This window comes from Populus nigra, chromosome 13 (assembly GCF_951802175.1).
Source record: "Populus nigra chromosome 13, ddPopNigr1.1, whole genome shotgun sequence".
Classification (NCBI taxonomy): Eukaryota; Viridiplantae; Streptophyta; class Magnoliopsida; order Malpighiales; family Salicaceae; genus Populus; species Populus nigra.
This window is the reverse complement of record NC_084864.1, coordinates 12,266,485-12,284,783: the sequence shown is the minus strand read 5'-3', so window position 1 is coordinate 12,284,783 and position 18,299 is coordinate 12,266,485. Positions and strand designations below refer to the sequence as shown.

Here is an 18,299-nt window from a genome sequence, read left to right as displayed (position 1 = left end):
AATTGGGGTTTCACCAAATTTTGACCGTTAGGTTGAGTTTTAGGAATATGAGAATGGGCACATATTGGCAAATTTGATAATATTAGGGTTGTATCAACATTCTATATTTAAATTAATGACCGTCATATGAAAAAATATATCAATCTAAATCTATTACAAAAATTTGTGTTAATATTGTAATTCCACACCTATATGTTAAATATAATTAGCTCAATTACTTACTTATTTGGTCGAAATAAATTGAATTTATAATAAGTTAGAAAATTATGATAATAAGTTTGAATTTTGGGTCATTATGTTTTTTTATTAAAAAATAAATATATAATGAAAGACAGTATTTGAGAGAATTTTAAGTTTATATATTCACTTCAGAATAGAAAAGTAAGCTGGTTTTTTTTTTTAAGAATAAAAAGAATTTGATATTTGCATAAGTTATGATTGATTTTTATGTGATGGTTCTAAATTTTTATCTTTTGTTTGTGTGGGACTGACTTTTAGAAATATAGTACAAAAAAAAATTATGATTCAATAGCTATAGGTTCAGTTAAATACTGAACTTAATTGGGTCTGATAAATCGTGAGACCCACTATTTTCTGATTCAACCAAGCCTTCAACTGAGTTTAATGAGCTGCTAAACTTACCATTTCTCATTGTTTATGAGTCTACAATTCACCTAAGCCATGCTAGGCCTATGCTCTCTTTAACTTCAAAGAAATCTCAAGTTCCTGATGGGATCATGGGTTATAAATATTTTATTCTGATAAATTAAAGATATTTTTATCTTAATGAATCAGAGATATTCTACTTGACAAGACAAGAATTTCTTATCCTGATACATAAGAGATTTTATCTTGATAAAATGAATATATTTTGCTAGTACACTGACTTTTCCTCTTTGAACGGAGAAAGGGACCTTAGAATAGATATAAAGATAGATAAACGATAACCTTCAAGGAGGGAGTTTTTTCTTATTTTTATTTTTCATATAATGGCATATTTATTCTAAAAAGCCATTTTCTTTTCAAAAAAACTATAATGGATCTCTCTCTTTTAATCGACACTAATTTAATTATTGGAGAGTCTCTAAATATATAAAAAATAATTTTTTGTAGATAATAAACATGATTTACTTGCCACTCAGCAAAAGAATGATAAATTAAATTGCTAGAATTAGAAAACTAACAATCTTATCACAAGCTTTAATATGGCCTTTAAGTTCATAGGATAATATCATATTTCATCATTATGTTAGTAAACTTTGAATAAGGTGAAAAAATGAATCAAATTTTTTTTTTAGTCCTTGGAGATAGTAAAATAAGAATCGTTAATGTCTTATTATCAATTTTGAATTTTTTGTTAAACATCGTTGGTCCCAGGTTTATAATCTTATAGTATTAGACTAGGTTAAAGGTTTTACTAAATTGAGATTTCAATTAAAAAAGAATTAATGCAAAACAAAAATGTTCTAGCCATAAAAAGTTATTTGATATTATTATTAAACTCGGTTCAACAATTCAATCTTAAATCATTCAGACCTGACTCCTTATCTAACTAAGGGTTAACAATAAACCATATAAGAGTTGTCTTGATGTGATTTAATCGACTTGGAGGGTCCAAATACAACCTTAACGACTAGTAAAAAATATAATTTTTTTTAAATGAAGATGACTTTTTTATTATATTGAGACGACGACATATTGGATTGACCCAGACTTCGCGGTTAAACCCATCAAATCCATGATTTAGGTGATGGACTCCACTGGATTTAATAATTAGTTTTTAAATTATTTTTTATTTAATTATAAGATAAAAAATATATACTCAGAAAACCGAGCATAAACTAAGCACAAATCAAATGTTTGTATGTTTATTTGAAATTACGATAACCTTGTAAAAGAAAATCAAAATAATTTATAAAGATAAATTCATAATCAAGCAAATATCAAATGATGAAATTAAAAAAATGACACAAATGAAAGGAAAACAAAGGGGGGAAATGCAAAAAAAAAAAAAAAACAACCCCATTCATTGTTTATATGAACAGTGCATGCACTATAAATCTTTTATAGTTATATTAGTATACAAGTCCATGCTACGCTGCACATCGAATTAAATTTTTTTAACATAATAAAAAATATCCAGGATGTAGAGAAGTAATTTGCATTTTTATTAAACACGATCTAATTGGTCAACCTTAAAACCTCTTGATTTAACTCCTTTTCTAGCCCAATTTTAAAATTAAATCCTATGGGCAAGTCGACTTAGCCTATCCAATGGCATCATGGTTAACCTATAAAAGAAGTCTGATGATGAAATTGGTATTAAAAACCTCTCAACTAAAATCTTTAACTAGCTCGGGTTTAAAATTAAATCTTGTGCAAGTTGCTCCAACACGACTCAATCAACTTGGTCAGTTCAAAAGCAACTTGGCCGAATAGTAAAAAAAATGATGATGAAATTAAGAGAAAAAAATGATGAAATTGAAAAAAAAATCTCTCAACTTGATTCCTTACTTAGATCAGGTTTAAAATTAAACTACATGAGAGTTTTCTCAATGTGATCCAGCCAACTAAACTTATTTAAAGACAACTCAAACAACTATTAAGAAAAATCTGGGGATGAATTTGAGAAAAAAATGACAAAATTGATATAAAAAAGTTAAATGAAAAAAAAACAATTAAAAAAGAAAAGAAAAGGAGTTTCACTGTTTATGTGAATACTAAAACTCCATATTCATTTCCAAGTGTTTTAGTATAGAAGTGGTAATATAGTAATACTTTTTCTTACTGTTTCACAACTACTCTTAATGAAATAATATATGGTGAATGTTCTATTATTTATTTAACTAAATGATATTATACATTAGTAATTTACATGTAAGACAACAAAAGTTTTAGGGTATGTTTGTTTTATAAAAAAGTATTTTTTAAAAAAATAAGTTATTTTTTATTGTTTCGATGTATCAATGAAAATATTTTCTTATAAAATAAATTATCTTACATTTCATGATTTTTGAATGATGATAATAAGATAAGGAAAGTTGAATATTTGTAATAAAGAAAATGATAATGGTTGTGTTGATGTTAGTTGCAATAATAACAAGAAATTTTATGGTACTCAAGTTATAACTAGTGGTATCCTATTAGTTACTTAATGGTTTCATCTTTAAAGAAATAAATAGATATAATTAGGAAAGAGAAATCATAGATGGAGATATTCTTATTATTTTTTGTAGGTCATGGGTTTGATTCTCTCTCTCTCTCTCACTTGTGTTTATCTTTTTCTTCAAAGTGAATCACATTGAGTAACTAATATAATATCACTAGTTATAGCATGAGCACCATAAACTTTTTCCAATAATAACATTATCTATGATGGTAGTGTTTGTAATAGTAATAATACTGGTTATGATAGTTGTAATTGTAATAAGATAATGGTTATTGGTTGTTGTTGTGGTGATGGAGCTTTTAGAAGGTTATCGTGGATGGTGATAAAATGATGGTTATATTAGTAATAAGATAGTGGTTGTGGTGAAAGCTGATGGGGCCAGATAATGATTGTGATGATAATTATGAAGATAATTCTAGTTATAAAGGGTTATGATGGAATGATGATGAAGTGTTGGTTGTATTATAATAAGATCGTGACTACGTTATAGTGGTAAAGTAACAATGGTAGTATTTTTTTTTTTAATGGTTGTAATCATAGTAGTGATGTAATAATAGTTGTTGTGATAGGAACGATGATATAATGATAAAATAATGAATACTATAAATTAATAATTATATTTTAGTATTTGTTTCCTATTGAGTATGAATAATTTTTTAAAAAATATCGACATGCTTTCTAAAATCTTATACTCAAATAAAGAAGCATGATTGATTAATGCCTTCACAAGATAACAATTTAATCAACACAAGATAGAGGTTTTTATGTTAATGGGATACGATTCCACCGAGTGAAGTATTATTCCATTTGAGAGGGAAATCTCTGTGATTATATTATATATCCTGGAGATGTTTGGAGCCTCTAAAGGGAGTCAGGTGAAAATTTTCCACGATTAACCCATTTAGGGGCAAGCGTATATATATGAATCTGATGCTAATGTTCCAAAAAAAAAAAAAAACTATTCTTTATCATGATAAGAGATTGCAGAAAGTTCTATATGGGACATAAATATCTTTGTTCTGTTGCTGCTCTGAGAATCTGACAGCTGACTATATTTGTTAGTTTTGGTTTTCCTAAAGCCGAATTGTTTCCTGTCAATGTCGCTGCCATGATAAAAACTTCATTTCTGGGGTGTGAAAAATGTTCTTAAGAGCTGTAAATCAAGCAGGGTGGTAACGGATCAAAATGGACTTGGCTCAGATCAGCTTCCTCGGCTGTTATGCCATCAGCATGAAATGATCTTTACTTGTTACTTTCCCTGTAGTTTAAGATACGGTGGTTCGTCATTCTTGTAAGTGATTATTTAAGCGATCCCCCCTGTTTCTTTCCGAAGCAATGAGTTTTTCCGGGAGGCTCCATTGGAGACCATAACATTTTATTTGGTAGTGTAGCTGTGAGTATTTTTTAAATAATTTTTTGTGTTAATAATATTTTTTTATTTTTTAAAAATTATTTTTGATATTATCATATTAAAATAATCCAAAACATATTAAATTTTAATATGAAAAAAACCTTTTAGAAACAGGTGTTTCATGGTTGGTAAAAACTAACAGCAGCCATTAACTTTTATTCTAATTCAATTTCTTGTTCACTTTTCAATTGCTTTGGTACTCAGCTTCCACCATACGTTGAAGAAAAATACAAGAATGATTGCAGTCTCCTGCACGACCTGAAAGCTAATTAACTTTGATCAACAATCCCCCATCCCAATAAGAGATGTGTATATAGGGAATGCTGAACTTCTGTTTCATTGATTGCAAGACATTTGAGATGTCTGATATAACAATCTGGCAAGCTTTGAATTACTTAGATTGCTGTGTATTTCTTCTGATAAGATTCGACTTCTTCCTCCTGACACCAGACCCTGTATATTCAATTCATTTTCAAGTTGAATGGCTTCATCCAATCTCTGTACTACTCTTTCATAGCATATATATCGTCCACAAGCTCCATTATCCATAGCTTCATAAACATGGACATGTGCTTCTGCCACCTTCCTCACATCTGATATTCCTAGGAGGCCCTGTCGTAGCATGATTGGACCACCTATCCATGAGATCTTATATGTTAAGTTTCAGTTGTAGTGAACAAAATCCAATTATTTCTTTGAGACCACCTACTCTTTCAGAATTATTGCCTAGTTGTTATGTTCTAAATACAAGTATAAGTGTGATTCAGAGACAAACTTGAAAAACTGGAACAACTTCTCAGAATCTTGGATTCGAACTCAAACCAAGTGGAACAAAAATGGATTAAATGTTGTTATTACCTTTAAGATATGGTATAGAGGTTTCTTTGTGAGCATGGGGGAACGATGTAGCTATGAGAAGGCCAGGACAAACAGTTACGAGTCTCACTTTCAATTCTCTTGACTTCCTCCAAGCAATCTCTTCTGCTCTCACCTTACCCAAAGCAAGCCAAAGCTGTTTCACATATTGAAAATCCATGGAGAATGAATACTTCACTTTTTAATCAAGTACCAAAACAATGGTTTAAATGGTCCTACCAAGAAAATTCCTACAGAAAAGATTTATGCAACAGGTTTGAGTACCTTATTTTCTCTGCAAAATTCTTCACTGCTCCAACAACTCTCATCAACAACCCTGTCCAAATTGGAAGAAGTCCAGATGGAAGCAAGAAGAGAAGAAGTGAAGATACATCTCCTTATGTATGCTGCTCTACCACATGCTTCAATAACATTCCTTGCGCCTTCAGTTTCAAGGAATGCCATTTGTTCCTGCAAATTATAACGCGAACAGCATGCAACTGTAAGACATAATGACTAGCATTTTGAGTCCGGGATTTTTCTAATTATACTATGTTTGAAAAGCATTTGGAGTTTTAACATTTTTTGTGCCTGCAAAGTTCACAAATCACACCTAAAAACTTCAAATTCCATGCATGATTAACATGAAAGCTTGTTCCTGCACTATAATACTGCAGTAACTTACTGAATAACCTGAGATCCCGTGTGGATCAACAAAGGAAGAGGTGTGAAAAACTGCATGACAACCTCTAAATGCATCACAAAGACTTTCCAAGTCTTTCATCTTTGCCACTACAACACTCTCTAGTTTATTCATGTCGTCTTCTTTCATCTGCCCTTTCAAGTCCTCAAAATCCACTGCTAACAGAAAACCAACCATGGTCAACAAACACAGAGTTAGTACTATCTGGTGGAAAACTACAAGCTAGGCTGCTGATCCAACCAAATCCTTCTCAGCTCTGACATATAAAGGAAGAACCCAAGAAAACGAACTCTTCTACAATCCATTTCCCTACAAGTGCAGTAATCCACACCCCCCAAGAAACTGTATATATACTTACTCACCTTGGTTTTGGATAGTGACTCGAACAAGGTAGCCACGAGAAAGGAGCTCCTTGACTATATGAGAACCCAAGAACGAGTTCCCATCAGTCACACAGACCAGTTTATTCTCTCTTGCATTCAAGCAAGAACTGAATTTCGCCCCGACATAGGGCTTCCCCTCGTCCCAGCAGAAAGCTGGCACAGGTGAAGGTCTTGATAAAAGCAGCACTTCGTCTTCCATCATTCTCCCTCTGTTTCTGTCTAGATCTCTCTATTGTGCATGGCATTTAAAGGAAGAGGACTGGCAGCTGGCTATAAAAATGCTCGGAAGCGGTAGATGGGAACATTAGCTGTATGGAACACAAGACACCACGAGGGTGGTAAGTATAGTCTTTGGCTCGAAATGAAGACCGAAATTTCCGTTATGTCAGAAGCCCGGATGCTGTCAAGTCAAGATCCAAGGTCATTCACGAATTATTGTTATTATTATTATTAATTCTCGTAGAAAATCATCTAGAATCTGTATAATTATGAAGAGTTGAAGATGGCTTTGGTGTTCAATGAGCGACCACACACTGCCATAACTTTAATTAACCATAAACGTGACTTTGATTAAATTAAATCTATTGTTTTATAATTGAAATTAGCTAATATAAGCACATAACTAATAAGAACTCTTATTTATATATTAAATCCGGTCCAGCCCATTTTTATTCTAGATCGAATTTAAAAAATTAACTTATAGTTGTTCGAATGAAAACCTGTTAACTTTCATTTATTTTGTTAAAAAAATATACTAATTTTGATTTTTTAAAAAAATGAATTTGAATTAATATACTCGATTTATGACCTTGTACGGGGCGGATATTATTAAAAAACTATGCCTGTCACGGTAAAAAGTTGACCAGGGAACTAACTCTTCCTCCAAACAATTTATTACATAGATCCAGCCCCAACCTATCACATTCTTTGTTTATTGCACCTGTCTTGTCGGATTTGCTAACTAATTAGTTTTAATTAATATTTAGAAGTGTAATAAGTTTGTTTTTAAAGTTTTTTTTATTTAAAATATATTAAAATAAAAAATTAATTTTTACATTATTGCATCAAAACAATAAAAAATATAAAAAAATTAATTTCAAACGTATAACCAAATTAACTCTTAGAAGTTCGAAATTTTTTTAAAAAAAACTAGCACATATTAAAAAAATTCGCAAAGTAGTGTAGTTGAAAAAAACTGTAAAGTAGTAAACTGAAAATAATTTTAAAAAAATAAATTTTAATTAATTGTTCTATTTGGAGGAGCACAATCTACAAAAAAAATTATTAGTTATATTCTTGATAGAGCAACTTAGTTATGCTACTCGTAAATGCCGAGTTAAATGGTTGTGTTGCCATTTTTTGCTCTCTTTCTCCTTCTCCCTCGCTAGACCAGCCATTTCCCCTTTTTCTCTACCGCTAGTTTTTGTCGCTTCATAGCCTTCTTCCACCGCAATATCATCGCCCCCTCCTTCTTCACCCACCGTCACCGTCACCATTCCCATCAGCTCCACCTTCAACAATTTCAAATTAGCACTTTTTATCATTTTTAATATTGTGAGATTTATTGTGTTTTAATGATTTGTTGGGTTTCATTTTGTTGTTATGTTAGGTTTAGTTAAATTTAGATCAATCTCAATCAGGTATAAATTGCATTATTTAACTGATAAATTACATCAATTATGTACAAATAATAATTAATGAATTAGGTATTTGGTGCTTATATTGGGGTTTATTTTGTTATGTTAGGCTTTAATTGAATTTAGATAAATTAGGTATAAATTGCATTATTGAACTGATAAATTACATCAATTATGTACAAATGATAATTAATGAATTAGGTATTTGGTGATTATATTGGGGTTTATTTTGTTGTGTTAGGGTTTAATTGAATTTAGATAAATTAGGTATAAATTGCATTAATTGAGTGCATAAATTACATCAATTATGTACAAATGATAATTAATGAATTAGGTATTTGGTGATTATATTGGGGTTTTTTTTGTTGTGTTAGGGTTTAATTGAATTTAGATAAATTAGGTATAAATTGCATTAATTGAGTGCATAAATTACATCAATTATGTACAAATGATAATTAATGAATTAGGTATTTGGTGATTATATTGGGGTTTTTTTTGTTGTGTTAGGGTTTAATTGAATTTAGATAAATTAGGTATAAATTGCATTAATTGAGTGCATAAATTACATCAATTATGTACAAATGATAATTAATGAATTAGGTATTTGGTGATTATATTGGGGTTTTTTTTGTTGTGTTAGGGTTTAATTGAATTTAGATAAATTAGGTATAAATTGCATTAATTGAGTGCATAAATTACATCAATTATGTACAAATGATAATTAATGAATTAGGTATTTGGTGATTATATTGGGGTTTTTTTTGTTGTGTTAGGGTTTAATTGAATTTAGATAAATTAGGTATAAATTGCATTAATTGAGTGCATAAATTACATCAATTATGTACAAATGATAATTAATGAATTAGGTATTTGGTGATTATATTGGGGTTTATTTTGTTGTGTTAGGGTTTAATTGAATTTAGATAAATTAGGTATAAATTGCATTAATTGAGTGCATAAATTACATCAATTATGTACAAATGATAATTAATGAGTTAGGTATTTGGTGATTATATTGGGGTTTATTTTGTTGTGTTAGGGTTTAATTGAATTTAGATAAATTAGGTATAAATTGCATTAATTGAGTGCATAAATTACATCAATTATGTACAAATGATAATTAATGAATTAGGTATTTGGTGATTATATTGGGGTTTATTTTGTTGTGTTAGAGTTTAATTGAATTTAGATAAATTAGGTATAAATTGCATTATTGAACTGATAAATTACATCAATGGAGTATTTTGACAAACACAGCCTAAAAATTCAGTGACATTCTTTTCTCTCTTTCTCCTTCAACCTCACTAGACTAGAAATTTTCCCTCTCCTTCATGCAAGTTTCCCTTGCCTCCTTCCACCACAAAAAAGACACCCTCTTCTCTTAACCCACTATAACCATTCCCATCACCACCCCTTTAATGATTTTAAGTGGCCACCTTATCTCATTTTTAATTTTGTGAGATTTGTTATGTTTTAGTGATTTTTTAGGTTAGGATTTAATTGAATTTAGATCTTTTAGGTATAAACTAGATTTTTTTATGCCTCCAGGCATGTTGATTTTTTTCTAGCATAAAAAAAAATATTCAAACGGTGATACCCTAAATGAATCTGGATTAACTTGACTATGTAGCGATCCGAGATAACCTTAAAAGAAAAAAATGAACAAGAAGAAGAAGAAGAAGAAAAAGAAAATTTAAGGTCTAATAGCCTAATATCAAAAGATAAAATAAAAAAAAATAAAGTTAAATCGGGCTAATTTTTTAAACAAACAACTTTAGTAATGAGACTGAGATGACAAATACCAAAACAAATCTTGAACAAATTTAATTTCTTAACCATTAAAAAAATAAAAAGAAAACAAATAATAATAAAAATAATGAGGACCAAACCTGGTATAAAACTAATGAAAGAAAATAATGAGAGAATTAATCGAAAAATAAAGATAAAAAAGAGCAATTAAAAGAATGAGAACCATGATTGGAATAAAAGAACAAATGAAATAAAATTTCAAGGGACAAAATTAAAAGAAAAAAATTAAGAAAAGGATTAAAAAAGAGCAATTAAGAAAATGAGGACAAAATCTAGAAAAAAAATATTAAGGGACAAAATTAAAAAAAAACCGAGAAAATGATAAAAAAAAATCTAAAAAGGAATTTTAAAGAAAGAAAGACCAATCAAAAGAAAGAGAATTATAATTGAATTTTTTTTCTCCATTATTTTTTTTTATCAAAATAATATTATTTTTACTTTTTAGCTGAATAAAAAATCAAGTGATTAGCTAGAGGGAAATCATGTCAACACCCCCTAATTTATTTTACCATTTTTTTTTATCAAAATAATGTCATTTTTACTTCTTGCATAATAAAAAAAATCTGATTGACTCCGGTAACTCCAATCATTCAACCTAACACGTGACCCGAGATATGACGGGGGTCAACTCTTGGGCCGAGTTTTAAAAGCATGATAAAAAAAAAATAAACATTAAATATGATATGAAAATTCAATGAAATTAAACAATGGGGATGAAATTTCCAAAAAAAATCAAGAAAAGAAAAGAAATCAAAATAAAAAAAAAATTACAATCACAGAAATAAGGATCAAATTCAACGAAAAAATTAAAATAAAATTTAATTAGAAAAAAGATTAAAAGCAAAATAAATAGGAATTAAAAGAATAAGAATCAAATTTGAAAAAAAAACCATAAAAAATTAAATGTCAAGAGATGAATTTGAAAAACAACTAAATCAAATTCAATACAATTAAAAGATTGAAAATCACTTTGTAATTTTGCAAGGCCAACATACTTTTTGAGGTGGAGGAGAGAGAAAAAAGAAGGGAGAAGAAAAACTTTGTATTTTCTTTGTATTATATCAAGTTATTATTTATTTGTTTGTTTATTTATTTTGGTGAGAATGCATACTAGGAATTTTTTTTAGTTTTAGGATATATTTTCTTTGTACTATAATATTAGTTGATTTGTACTAGATCATCGTAACCCTAAAAAATCCATTGAGAATAAATGATCAAATTTACTAATAGACATAATTTACTATTCATCATATCTTAGATAGAATTCCTTAGGGTTATATATTCTCTCTTCAATAGAACCTTCTTCTTATCCAGGAATCTCTCGTTATCTGCAAGGATTTCTAGATTAAGACTCCTTGTCCAGTTTTACATTCCTAAATCTTCGTCCCATGTGCAACACCTAGCTATCTACTTTGCAAAATTCTAGGTGTGGTAGGAAAAGCTTTCATAAGTACGTTTCCAGAGCAATCTGCGTTAGGAACTTGGGAGGTCTTAAACCGTGGATGAAAGTAAGTTACTGGCAATAAACAAAAAGCGGAGGAACGCTAGGAAAAGAGCAAGACTCAGCAGGAATAAGTGGATTGGGGATTTTCATTGCTATAATATATATGAATACAAATATGGACTCTGAGGATACAAAATGCGGCAGCCATACACGTGAAATCGTGTTAGCTGACAATGAAAGCAGTACAAGTGAATGGAAGAGAATGTACATGAATTGGCAGTGGCAATTCTTGCTGAGATTGGATGAGATCTCAATCAAGGGTCTCAAAATCCAACCAATGAGCACCGTCACTCTATAAATCAGCTACAACAAATTTCATGTTATAGATTGGAAATTTAGGAACTTTTATGCATCTGAGGACTAAACATAATCCCCAGGATCTCTACTCCTCCAGCTACTCTCAGTGCGATCGAAAAAATCTGAACTGTAGTCTTGGTTACCAAATGCCAACCTCTGAAACATTCTGATTTGTGCAGAGTGTTGTCTTGAATCAAATATTTCACTTTGGCCAGGTTTCATTCCGTTAGATAGATCCGATGACTCATCTAACAAGTCCAAGGCTCTCACCACCTAATATGGAAAAAACAAACAACAATACTATTAGCCAGGCTTGTCCAATAAGGTAATGAATAAGGAAAATATTCCACACAAACACATGACAACCTGACTCATTCGTGGCCTTTTTGCAGCTGAATGACGCACACAAGCTGCAGCTGCCTCAATCATCCGAAACATTTCACTTGGAACATAGTTCTTCTCCAGCTCTGGATCAACCAATGCTTCAAAGTCTTCATTTTCAAGCGCAGTTGTGAGCAATGGTCGAGCCTGACAATTTGAAATGTTCAATAAAAGTGTACCATGTCGTTAATGTTACAAATGGCAATATATATGCCAAGACCCTGCCAAGCTGCGACCAAGCACCAATGAACACATCCTGCGGACTTGCAGTAGCCCACGTGCATGACTGACTTATGTTAAAAAGTAGTCAATATTTTGCACAGTTCTAACACTTTTGGATTTGGGATTGCCAGAAATTCTGAGCCCAAAGAAGCTTGCTCGCATTTAGAAAGTTTAATTTTTTTAAACAAGATGAATATGAAAAACTTTGAAGCCAGATTAGTAAAAGCTCACATTAATACTGTGAAATTAGGTGCACAAAATTGCAAACATGACTGTACATAAAGTTCGATCTTGAGCCATTGTTTAAATTGTGAGCTTGTAAAATGCTTAACTAATTAAAAGATAAAATTTGACATTCCTAGAGAATTCAAATAGGGAAATTAGTTCTCAGGGTAATAATTGGACGTCTCCAACATTTTATCAACCAAATAAACATATCTGTACCTCTTGAATGTATAGCATCAACTAGAAAATGGGTTGGAATGGTTATTGAACTTACCCATTCAACGAGGCTTTCATCACCTATTGGCTGAGAAGCATCCACAGGCTTACGGCTTGTAATTAGCTCCAAAAGCACAACCCCAAATGAATAAACATCAGATTTTTCAGTCAACTTTCCACTTGTTGCATACTCTGGCGCCATGTACCTGGAAAATCAATGTTCAAAATAGAAATAAAAGAATGTTAGGGCACACATTACCAGGACATCAACATTAAGAATTACATCTGCACTGTGCTATGAACAAAATACGTGAGCACAAAAATGCCATCTAAACTCCATCAGCTATGAAAAGAATACGATTTTCCTTGTGTGCTATGTGTGCTCTAAAAAAAATCATACAGTTAAAAGATAACAATACCAGTAAACATTAAAGTAAAGTTAGCTTCCTTCCACATAACACGGTAGATTTAGCTTTCTTTTCAACCTTTGTAAATTGCTTTTCACGACACAAGCTTTACCCAGCTTTACCCGTATGAATAAGCATCACAATAAATGATAAAAGAAATAAGTTAGGGCACCTACCCAAAGGTTCCCATCACACGTGTGGATACATGTGTATTTGAATCCAGTTCCAGAGCTATCTTAGCAAGCCCAAAATCTGAAACCTAATATAATAAAATGTGCTTAATAAAGAGATTGGAATTTGAAGAATTTATCATAGAAACAGAAGAAAACAGAAACATGTTCCAAGTGCACAGAGATGGAACATATTAGACAGCTTCCAAGTCTAATAATGCCAAAGAAAACTGTTTACTTGATAAAGGAATAAAATACTACACCAGAATTCTGATGGAAAAAGTAATTGGCCATAGGGGCAGTTTCCCCAGAGCAAAACCTGGTTCTTAGTGATATTAGGATTTTCAGAAACAGACATACCTGAGCTTCAAAATTGTCATCAAGAAGGATGTTAGATGACTTGATATCCCTGTGAATAATTCGTGGATGGCCTGATACACATCACACAAAAAAATGAGACCAAAAAGTCTGTCAATGTTGCAAACTTACAAATAGAAACAGATGGGCGACAATAAGGAGAACATAGTGCAGGAGCTTTTATGCAAGTACCAAGTGATATGTAACTGGTGTGATGAGGACAGGACGTCATATAATATTTGCAGGATGAAGAATGCATGTTGCCAACATGTTAATTCTGCTAACAACCAAGAACCACTTCAACTGTTCTTGTTCCTATTCAAATTACTCAAGAAGGTTTTCAACATATTATCAAACTGTTCTAGAATGCGTCTTGGATTTACACTTGATCAAGTAACGATGAAGAAATTATAATTGGCACTTGTATGCCAAAATTAAAAATAGAAGGACAAAGCTTCTAGTCCTAGGACTCAAATCATTTATGTCCTCTGTTGTCAAAATTAAAAACGTAAATTGTCAAGTCCAAGAAAAACAGGAAAATTACAATCCTCATGCAGATAAGCTATGCCACGAGCTGCACCAACAGCAACCTTGACCCTTGTTGCCCAATCCATAAGCGGCCTGCCTTCACCTGCAAAGGTCTATAAGAATTTAGGAAATACTATTTGCAGTGGAGCTTCAAGCATGAAGCATGAAAACCCCAAAATAATTAAAATGAAAATACTTTTACTAACATTAATTGAATAGGATAAGAGGGAAAAATTAGCAAATAGCAAAAGATTGGTAAGAATCCAAGCCAGCACAAAAACATCTAAAACCCAGTAAGCATAATAGCCTGTTGCAACCAACACAGCCACAAGTCACATAACCATTTTTGTAAAACCTATTCACAAATATTATACTTAGCTGCCGGCATCATAATTCAGCAAGTGATTTAGCCAACATAAATTTTCAGGAAAAAAATGTTTTCAAGGCATACGACATTTTTAAAACATCTGCAGTGAAAATTCCAATATGATTGGATAATTTTACGCCAAGCAAATATCTCATGATAATTTGAAAGAAAATGTAACATGTCAGATGCATCAAGATAAATCATTCATGGAGGAAACTAGCATAAATTAATATTTCATATTCTAAACTATGAGCTTACCGTGCAAATGGTAATAAAGAGTATCGTTGGGAAGGTAGTCATAGACAAGCAGTCTTTGATGCTCGGATATACAGTAACCCACCAGTGAAACCAAATGTCGATGATGCACTCGACTAATAATCTCAACCTCTGCCCTGAATTCACGCTCCCCTTGAGAACCACCAATCTTTAATTGTTTCACAGCTACTTCTCTTCCATCAACCAGGACACCTTTGTATACACAACCAAATCCACCTTCGCCTAGACGATTCTGTGCTGAAAACCCATTTGTGGCTTGGACAAGTTCTTCATATGTGAACCATGACCTTGAATTATTTATCACACCTGACTCTGATGGTGAATAGATGAAATCACTGCCAGAAGGACTGCCAACCAAGGGAGCTGGAGGATAAGGTTTTAGAAATAGTGAATCTGTAAAGCAAGACTTTCATTAATTCCCATCACATATCAGCAAGCATTTAAATATTCTTTCTGGACAACCTAATAGCATAACCTCAGTATGTCTTTCAAATAAAAGAAAACATCATTACTTCAAAACTTTGAAGCCAATAAACTTAAAAACAATATTTGGCATAGCCGCTCATTTGAAAACAGATGATAAAAGGAGATAAATGTCACATTATGCTTTAATCCATAAACTAAGGTCAATAGGATAGGGAAACCAGAAATGAACTAGATGATTGTTCCGGATAAAGTAAAGGCGCCAAAAAATGACAAGCCAAGTACTAGAAAAATAAATAATTAAGAAGAAACCAAGACCGAGACAACTAAAGTAACTATGATTCAGATATGATATTGTCTAAAAGGGTGATTGGAAGACAAGTAATTGCACTAATTCAAAAGGGCTTAGATACAATCCAGCCTCCAGGACTTGTTTTACAGCCCCAAAACAATTTGTTAAATTGCTAGATGTCAACAGCGTGAATCAATGCATTAGAGATGCTCTATAAATCATTAATTGAACATCCAATATCATTTCATATCTCTAAACAGGGAAAGCTATCAGATCGGTCTTTGAGAATGTCTTGCGAGGGGATTGTGTTAACAGACAAGTATCATCTTTTTACACTGATTGGCACATATCCCCTCACAAGGCTTATTACTCCAACAAAAAAGATTTTTCTTCACTGAAGATCCAGATTTTGCATCAAGTAGCCATGTTCCATATCCTCATTCGCAAAACAATTACAAACTCTAAGGGCTTTTAAACAACACCATAACTGCTTCAGCAACGAAAATTTCAGAGAATCAATCAAAACTAGCTGCACGACCGATTACAATAGAGCAATGTTCAATAAATTACCTGAATTTTGTGAGGAGGCAAATGGAGAAGGCATGGTGTAACCAATATTTTCTCCATTTCTTCTCTTTCGCTTTTGTGCAAACCACACAGCCATCACTAGAAGAATGAGTGCTACAAACCCAACCACAATGCCTATTGCAACTGCACCTCCAGTGTTTGAACCCCTTGGACCACTAGATGAGGTATTCGCAGAGACATTGGTGTCATTAGTTGCTCTAGCAGTTGGTTTCTCTGTTGGGATAGAGGGAATGGGTGAGGTAGGACTTCCTGTTGCTGATGAATTAACTGGAGGAACAGGAGGAGATATTGACGGAGGTGTTGATGAGGTTGATGGAACTGATGGAACTGATGGAGGTGGTGAACGCAATGTGGGTATTGGAGGAGGAGGAGAATTTGTTTTTGGAGGAGGACTATCAGATTGAGAACTAGGTGCTGGAGTAGTGACTGTAGGAGGTGCAGGGGGAGTTTCAGGGGACTTTGCTGTTGGCGGAGGAGGCGAATTTGTAGAAGGGGGTATCGGGACATTTGCAGGAGGAGGTGGAGAAGGTGAAACAGCTTGAAGGGGAGGTGGGGGTGTTGGAGAGGCTTGTGGAGGAGGGGAGGTGCTCACTGGTGGTGGAGGGGATTCATTCGGAGGGGGCGGTGAAGTAGTAGAAGCAGGGGGAGGCGCAGCAGGTGGTGAAGGAGGTATTAATGCTGGAGGGGCTTGTGGTGGGGATGCCGGGGGTGATGGTGGTGGGGCAGATGGTGGAGGTGTTGAGGGAATTATTGATGGTGGTGGTGGTGATAGTGGTTGAGATGGTGGGGAAGCAGCAGGTGGGGTTGGTGGTGGGGTTGCAGGGTTAGATGGTGTTGAAGGCACTGGAGGGCCAGTGGTCTGATCAGGCTGAGATGTCGAAGGAGGTGGTGAATTGGTTGTAGAATCTGGTGGTGATGGTGGTGAAATAGAGATTGGTATTAAAGAGGGGGAAGAATCTGGTGAAGGTGTTAAGGAAGCCATGTTTGTATCTAACAAGAACAAGATGTCTAAATTTCTTACGAAGCCATTTCCAATTTTAGGAAAGTCGGTAACTAAAACCTAAATCTTAAATTGCTTATTACACAAACATCAATACTACATCATTTGTCAGATAGAATACTCCAACTAAACAAAAGACTCGAGCTTTGTCAACTCTTCCACTACCAAATGCCAAAGTTCTTCAACATATGATAAGAATGTACAAAACCAACTTCAAAAATTCATGCAAAAGTAATTCACTTTATCTCGTTCACAGGGAAGACCCAGATCCTCTAAATCCCAGATAAAGCTCAAACAACCTAAATTTACAAAAACCCAGTTCTCAAAGCTCCACAACGAGCAAAACCCAGATTAAAAACCCCTCAAAACTTGAACGAAAATGAGATCAACTAAGCCAGTTGACTCCAAAACTATCTCTTCTTTTTTTCAACATTAATGCGCAAATGCACCATTCCCAGATCACCAAAAAGACAGCAAAGAAGACACAGAAGAAAAAAGCTCTTGCATGTCTTTCAAAATGAAGATTTTTTGGCACTTTTGTTCCTCACAAGTTGCAAACTTTGCATTCTAATGGTGTTCTTTCAAGAAAGTATCTCTCTTTTTTCTTGCAAATGGAGGTGTATGTGCCCACAAAATATGCAAAGAACGTGGGGGCAACTACAGAAAGCCAACCTTTAGTCTTTACTCGCATGTAGCAGGAAGGAATGGAGGATGGATCGATAGAATATAGTGTGTGTGTCAGAGAGACAGAGAGAGGAATTTTTGCTTTTGGTAATTCAACCACACCGATTATTTCTTTTTTATATTTTAAAAGTATTTTTAATAAAAAAAATTTAATTAATATTTTTAATATATTGATATTAAAAATAAATTTTAAAAAATAAATAAAATATTATTTTAATAAAATTTTAAGTAAAAAATATTTATAAAAAAATTTACTATAATAATACCAAATAAACCTTTAATCTTCGTAATAACAGTGATTTTAAGTAGAAAAAATAACAGTTTCAAATTTCAATAGCATAATATCATTTTGAAGAAGATTTGTTTTTTTTTTTTTACTTATTTTGTTTTAAATG

General features: G+C 32.5%; 1 protein-coding gene and 1 pseudogene across 1 annotated transcript; both read right to left on the bottom strand.

Moving 5' to 3' along the window:
• Positions 1 to 4,705: 4,705 nt before the first annotated feature.
• On the bottom strand, positions 4,706 to 6,781 carry LOC133670745 (cinnamoyl-CoA reductase-like SNL6; annotated as a pseudogene).
• A 4,748-nt stretch (positions 6,782 to 11,529) lies between these two features.
• Positions 11,530 to 17,976, bottom strand: LOC133671384 (proline-rich receptor-like protein kinase PERK8). Its single transcript, XM_062092143.1, has 8 exons — positions 16,203 to 17,976; positions 14,900 to 15,310; positions 14,291 to 14,377; positions 13,750 to 13,820; positions 13,396 to 13,478; positions 12,871 to 13,018; positions 12,135 to 12,296; positions 11,530 to 12,041 (listed from the first exon to the last, which is right to left on the bottom strand). The coding sequence occupies exons 1-8, from the start codon at positions 17,200 to 17,202 to the stop codon at positions 11,832 to 11,834; spliced, it is 2,172 nt and encodes a 723-aa protein (XP_061948127.1). The 5' UTR covers positions 17,203 to 17,976; the 3' UTR covers positions 11,530 to 11,831.
• Positions 17,977 to 18,299: the final 323 nt, after the last annotated feature.

Excerpts from the sequence above, each read along its gene's own strand:
- LOC133671384 (XM_062092143.1), bottom strand. The coding sequence starts at position 17,202 with ATGGCTTCCTTAACACCTTCACCAGATTCTTCCCCCTCTTTAATACCA. Across the intron at positions 15,311-16,202 it reads TGCCTCCTCACAAAATTCAG|ATTCACTATTTCTAAAACCT; the intron begins GTAATTTATTGA and ends CTTGCTTTACAG. Across the intron at positions 14,378-14,899 it reads TCTTTATTACCATTTGCACG|GTGAAGGCAGGCCGCTTATG; the intron begins GTAAGCTCATAG and ends AGACCTTTGCAG.